The 6,652-nt window shown below is 48.6% G+C and overlaps 1 protein-coding gene across 2 annotated transcripts in view; it reads left to right on the top strand.

Annotated features, from left to right (window-relative positions):
* The window catches only part of Zbtb40 (zinc finger and BTB domain containing 40), a 68,869-nt gene that overhangs the window by 46,580 nt on the left and 15,637 nt on the right, over window positions 1-6,652 (top strand). For both annotated transcript variants that reach the window (XM_031379118.1, XM_031379119.1), the window contains exons 6-12: window positions 145-337; window positions 578-658; window positions 2,122-2,258; window positions 2,982-3,183; window positions 3,716-3,849; window positions 5,459-5,627; window positions 5,939-6,397. In XM_031379118.1, the coding sequence (XP_031234978.1) occupies window positions 145-337; window positions 578-658; window positions 2,122-2,258; window positions 2,982-3,183; window positions 3,716-3,849; window positions 5,459-5,627; window positions 5,939-6,397 (1,375 nt within the window). The remainder of the gene's footprint in view (window positions 1-144; window positions 338-577; window positions 659-2,121; window positions 2,259-2,981; window positions 3,184-3,715; window positions 3,850-5,458; window positions 5,628-5,938; window positions 6,398-6,652) is intronic.

Below are 6,652 nucleotides of genomic sequence, written 5' to 3'. Positions count from 1 at the left end.
CCCCACACACCCCAGCAAGAGACCGATTTGGGAGGGCTTGGAGGTGGGGATCCTGTACAGCTCTCTGGCTGGCTTTTCCAGCCATGTGTCAGATTCCTTGTGAATTGCAGTAACTGGTGTCTGCTTGATTGCACGCCCCTGCAGGTGATTCAGAGCTGCTGTGAGGGCAGAACACCCAAGGAGACGATAGAGAATTTGTTGCACAGAGTGACTGGAGAGAAGACCCTGCCTGCCAAGAGTCTGGTAAAACTCCTCCAGGCTGTGAGGACAGCATTCCCAGACCTGGGCCTCCTGCTGGACAATTTGCAGAAAGTAATGGAATCACCCAGCACCACAGGTACTAACTAATTGTTCACTCTCTGGACAGGAGTTGCTTGTACAGAAAATCACAGCTTAAAGCTGCCTTCTGGCCCCATGCTGGGAAGATGAGACACACGTTAAGAAATGGCATTACAAGAAATGGCATTACGAAGCAAGCTCACTGTCGCAGATCAGTTGGAATCTGAGGACTCTTCTCCATTAAGCTCCCTCCTAGTGTCTCTGTGGTTCAGATTATTAATGAGCCCTCCTCCTACAGGCCTGGCCAGAGTCAACTGTGAAACTGAATGGACAGAGGAGCCCAGGAGGTTGTGCATTCCAGCAGACCGTGTGGATGGATGTGAGTGGCAAGTTCAAATCCTGATTGTTCCCTTCCCAACTGTGCTCTACACAGGAACTCCCCCACCCCCACCCACCCACCCATGGTGTCCCTTAGCTTGAAGGAGTGATCCTCTTTCAGTTCTTAGCTGGAACTTCTTTACTCCTATCCCAGAGTATATATGATCAAGATAGCAGAAAAACAAAACAAAACAAACAAACAAACAAAAGTGGATTTCTGGGAAACAGGAGCATATCTCCAGCTTATAGTTATACTTATACACAAAGTAGGGCAGCTCCCAAAATGGAGAAGAAAATAGGCTGTTGTCTTACTCCCCAAGTCAATGCCATAGATTGCCTTGTATTTTAGTTGTATGGTTGCCCCATTTAACAATATCAAAACAGTCCCTTATATTTCTAAAAACTCCAGTCTCTTTCGAAGGCTGTGTACTTTTTTATCACAAAGCTGTGCATGGCATGTTACATGTGCCCTGATCTGAGCAGATGTATAGCAGGAAGATTGGAGGCCACTGTGCCATCCATGTCTGTCTGACATTAAGCACACAGCTTCACTTTATGAACCCCATTGTCCCTGGAATGAGTATAAGAATTGTCACATTTATTTTTGTGGCTATTGTGAATTGATACCTGTTAGACACTTAATGAAGTACCTGGCACATAGTAGGCTGTCAGCAGATATTAGTTGCTGCCTTTACAGTCAGTCTGTTACCATGCTCCACAGGGGCCATGGTCAGTCAGTCTTATTACCATGCTCCACAGGGGCCGTGGTCAGTCAGTCTTATTACCATGCTCCACGGGGGCCGTGGTCAGTCAGTCTGTTACCATGCTCCACGGGGGCCGTGGTCAGTCAGTCTGTTACCATGCTCCACCAGGGCGGTGGTCCTTTGCCTTCAGGGCTTTTTAGGCTTAGTTTCCAGAAGTGGATTTACTGGGTCAAAGAGGAAAATAAAAACGTAACTATATATAAAGTAAGGGACGTGCAGTTGCTTGTACTTTCTTTACCTTTAAGGAAATATGACGTAAGAAAGTAGCTGACAGATGGGCTCAGGGGCATCTGAACAGACTGCACTCGTCTTCCCGGGCTGGTGATACTGGTGTTCGGGATCACCACACAGATCCTGTACCCTGAGCATTGTGAAGAACACAATCTGTACATCAGAATCTGCACATCAGGGCCTCTTACAAATGCAGCATCCTCATTACCCGCCTGCTGGGCAGTCACTGCCTTCGCCTTCTCCCAGCCACTAGCCTGTTTGTATGACCCTGAAGCACTGGTGATTGTGTGTAGACCAGAGGAGATCTGAAGCCTGTGTGTGCAGCCCCAGGCTGGCCACGGGACTCTGCTCCACAGCAGAGGCAGCTCGTTGTTGCCCTTCTCTCACTTGTCTGTGACTCTTGTCTTCTTAGAAGCCCTTGGCTGCCTTTGGTGCATCAAGCATTATTGTTCCAATGCTATCCTTACAGCCTCCCCTAACCCTGCTGCTTACGGAGCAGAGCTGTTGAGAAAGTACCATGAAAACCTGTCTGAGATTCTCATAGACAACCAGGTGCTGCTAAAGGTGATCTCGAGGGTGAAGAGCTTAGCCCCTGGAGACAGAGAGGTGAGCAGCAGGGAGGGGGACTGTGTGTACACATGCATTTCCATCTTCTATAAATACATATAGGCAGCTATGTTGGGAAATGCCAAGAAGGAGAACTGGAAGGTGACTCCTTTCTAAGGGAAAGTGCCAGATAGAAGAGGTGCAGTTTCTTATTTTAAAGTTTCGTTTATTTAGTTTGTAGAGTGAACAGCTGTGGGAGTCAGTCCTTTCCTACCAGATGACTTATAGGGATCCAACTGAGGTCGTTAGACTTGGTGGCTAGTGCCACTGCTACCTCAGCCATCTCACTGGCCTAAATAGTTGCTGTTTCTATAGTCATAAAGAAAGGCACTCATGAGAAAGATGAAGAACTTTGTTACAACTAAGAAATCTGTCTATATCCATGTTTGGTAGCACATACCTATAATCCCATCACTCATTAAGAGGTCAGTGCCAGCCTAAGATGTACAGGGAAATCCTGCTTAAAAACCAAGCCATATACAGTCATCACACACATACACAAGCACATGCACACACATGCACGCATCATTCAGCTAAAATTATTTTGTGTGAGTATATGTTAAAAGTCACAGCAAGGGCAGGATGTATGCTAAACATGCTTCTCACTCCCCTGCTTCCACACACAACCCCTTACACACAAAGTCCTCCCCTCCCAGAACTCAACTGTTTTGTTACCAGCTCAGAGTCAGTCTTTTACACCTCTGTTTGTGCTGCATCTTGAAGGTCATGCAGAGCCTCGTGAAACAGGCCTCTGGCTCAGGTGGCCTCAGTTCCCTGATGTCTGCAGCTCTGCAAAGACAGACTGTCTCTGCAACAGCCATTTGGCAACTGCTGCTAGCCGTTCCAGAGACTGAGACCTGCCCACTGAATCTGCTCTTGGAGGAAGTAGGGAAGGAGGCTGGCGCGGGGGCTTTCTTCCGGGCAGGTGAGCAGTCTTCCTTTGCCTTGGTGTCACCCTATAGAGACAACTCTCGACCCCTGGGAAGTAAGAGGACTCTCTTATGCTTTCCATCCATGTCCCTCCCTTCAGGAGCAACAGCAAATAAGTTCCTATGTTCTCCACAGTGGGTTGACTGTGGGTGACCAAGGTGCTATGTGTTTGAGGAAGGCAGGAAGAAAGCATTTCAAGTGTATTCAGAAAAGTGGTATTTGAAGAGCTAGATAGTGAGTCCTGAGTTAAACGTGGTATAGCATCCACGTGCGTGGAAACATCAGGAGGTACACACGTGCAAAGGCTGTGTCAGAGGAAACGCATGGTGAGCAGAGGTGCTCAGGGCTATGCGAGCTGCTGTCCTTCACTCTGTGTTGCTGTGCTCTGACTACAGTGCTGGCAGCACTCTCACACCTAGTCCAAGTGAAGAGACAGATGGGCTGTGCTTGTCAAGAGTGGAGAGGAGAGGTGAAGGAGGAAACAATGCCCCTGGTTTGACTGAGTGTCCAGTTTCCCTTCCTTTCAGTGACTGCCCCAGAGAGCACGGTGTTGGAAACTATCCTGAGGCATAGCAAGCTGGTCGGGGGAGCTATCCAGCAGACGGCGGTGCGTGAGCACCTTTCTTCAGAGGAAAAACACCTGGCAGAGACAGTGAAAGAGGTGGGGAGCGGAGGATAGGTGGAGGTTTGTGGGGCATGGAGTTCTGAAGAACTTTGCAGGATAGATGCATGGCACTGTCTCCCTTCTCTGCAGCATGTCTACTGCATGCCTAGTGCATCACTAGCTCTTCAGAACACCTTTGCCCTTTAGCTTCCCAGCCCTAAGTGGCAGGTGACGTCATCCCCCTTTCCAGAAGCTCTTGTGCTTGCACACTGGTGAGTGAGCAGTGAACCCAGTGTCCAACCTCAGCGGGCACATCTTGGAAAGAGTGGGACAACTGAAATGGTGACTTTCTCTACTGTGTTCTCACAAGCAGCTGGTCTCAGATGCAGAAAGTTGGTCTTAATGTGTGTTTTCTTCTACTTCTTGAAAGAGCCAAGATGAACATAGATAGAACAAAGCTTTGCCCATATGGAGCAGCAGATAGTGCCAGCTCATTTTCTGTGAGGCCTCTCATACTGACCAGCATCCCAGAAAGTCTATATGACGGCTGAGGAGGACTAAGAGATGTCCAAGCCCTGTCATGTACAACTGAAGCAGAGACGGATAATAAAGGAACATAAAATTAATCTACAGATGTACCTGGAGTGTCCTCTTGATCCACATAGACAGAGGGCAAGTTTCTAACCATCCCCACCGGCGACAGCCACGCCTCAGTCTGCCTCTCAGACATGAAGAAGGCGGCACACGCTCCTGCAGAGCTCCAGAGGCAAGGCTCATCTGCCCGCCTCTCTCCAGAGTGCCAGGCACTTCAGAGCTGGGGCCTCTGCAGTTGATGGTTTTAGCCTCACTAATTAGTCTCCTGCCTGCCTGTAGGGACATCAGGTTTATTTAGATAGACTTGAAAAGAGCGAAAGTAAAATGTCTTCTGCAGTGAAAGTTCCATGTGGCCATCTGTGATGGTCTTGCTTTATTTTCTCAGTGTGTGCTGACTCTCTGCCCATAGTTCCAGCATTCTGAAAGAGGACAGCTTTGAAATCATTTTCCTGGTCTCTTTAAAGCCCCTATTTGAACCTGCTTTAAAACGCTGAGTTTCTTTATGAAAGAAAATGATGTTTAAAAGGGTACATCTAAGTGTCTAAAAATATGAAGCCACTCTTCATGCAGAATTACTTCTAGACATGGAGACAATTATATATTATGAAAAATTATCTTGATCTCTACAGAAGCAGCTGCTGCCAAGTGCTTAGCCCACTCATCACCATCCCCCTCCTGGGCCAACTTCTAGAATCCTCTACCCCTCCCCACAGGCTTCATGTGCTCACTTCAGGAATCTTACAGCCCCTCTCCCCACTTCCTCTACCCGGACCCCCAGGCTTCCTGTGCTCAGATCTAGAAAGGCTCTTTGGGAGGTTCCTGGTGCTGAGACACAGTTCTTACAGGAAACACAGTGCCTCTGTTCTCTGCACAGCTTGGTATGTGCTTCCCTGGTTTGCATTTTGCTTATTTTCCTATCCTCTGAAAAACAGGGTGCTCCACGTGTCTCAGAGAGATACAAACCACCTAAAGATGGCACTGTGTCTTCTAGAATTCAGTTTTTCTGCCCTGCTGTTGAAGATCATGGAGACAATCTCATGTTAACACAGCTTGGTATCTGGTTTTCATTTAGATGCTGAGCATATCCTCTGAGACGGTGAGCCCTGAAGCTTCCCTGAGAGCGGTGCTGAGCAGAGCCATGGAGAAATCTGTCTCGGCCTCTGCGATCTGTCACCTCCTATGCAGTGCCCACAAGTCTTTCCCTGGCCTGCAGTCCCTCATGCAGGAGCTGGCACATGTTGGTAAGGAACAAGGTTTGAGGGCCTGCTAAACCCCAGGGCACTTTCTATATTGAGGAGAAGAAACAGTTGATGTAAAAGGATGCCGTGCGTCAAGTATTTGCTCCTTTTATGTGCTTTTGGTACCTAACAGCCAGGCGTGCAGGTGTGACATGGTGCTATTTGTGTTTAGCAGGAAGTAAAGATGACAGCTATATTACTTCTGAGTTTCCTGAGGATCCAGTTAATCTCCAGTCTCCTGTAAGAGTGTGTTAGAGAAGTTGCAAAGCATAATAGAATCCGAGCCCTGGAACCATGAGTATTCTCCTGTACAGGTCTCCTTACCGAGGAAAATGGAGAGGAGAGGTGGAAGGTGACTGATGGGCTTCACCCTGGAGCCAAGGACAAAGCGGAGGAAGCAGCCGAGGCAGCCGGAGAAGACTGCCAGGCTGTGGAACAAAAGGAGCCGGGGGAGCCTGGGCCCGTGCTGGAGCAACAGGAGAAAGACCCTTCTGTCTCCCCAGACTCTGCCAAGAAGAGCTTTGTCTGCAAAGCCTGTGACAAGAGCTTCCATTTCTACTGCCGTCTGAAAGTGCACATGAAGCGCTGCCGGGTGGCCAAGAGCAAGGTGCACAGTAAGGAGGGCAGCGAGACCAGGGACTCGGAGAAGGAGATGGAGAAGCAGCAGCCGGATGCCCGCAGCGCCGGCGGAGAGCCTGATGCCCCCAAGAAGAAGAAGAAACGGCTGCCAGTGACATGTGACCTCTGTGGAAGAGAGTTTGCCCATGCCTCAGGTATGTCAGAGGTAGCCGTGGCTGCAAAGGCTGTCGTTTGGGTTCCGGCCTGGCAGTGTGTGCACATGAATGAGGATGTCTTCAACACTAGGACAGGTTCATAGGGGCATGAACACCACGCCCACATACTGGCAATTATAATAATTGTAGCCAGATTATAATAATTATAATAATTATAATAATTGTAGCCATTTACTTACTGATAAACTTATTGATATGGAAACCCCAGGGCATTACATCAAAATCCGTTTTGCC

This window comes from Mastomys coucha, unplaced genomic scaffold (assembly GCF_008632895.1).
Source record: "Mastomys coucha isolate ucsf_1 unplaced genomic scaffold, UCSF_Mcou_1 pScaffold18, whole genome shotgun sequence".
Lineage (NCBI taxonomy): Eukaryota > Metazoa > Chordata > Mammalia > Rodentia > Muridae > Mastomys > Mastomys coucha.
This window is presented reverse-complemented; position numbering and strand designations above follow the sequence as displayed.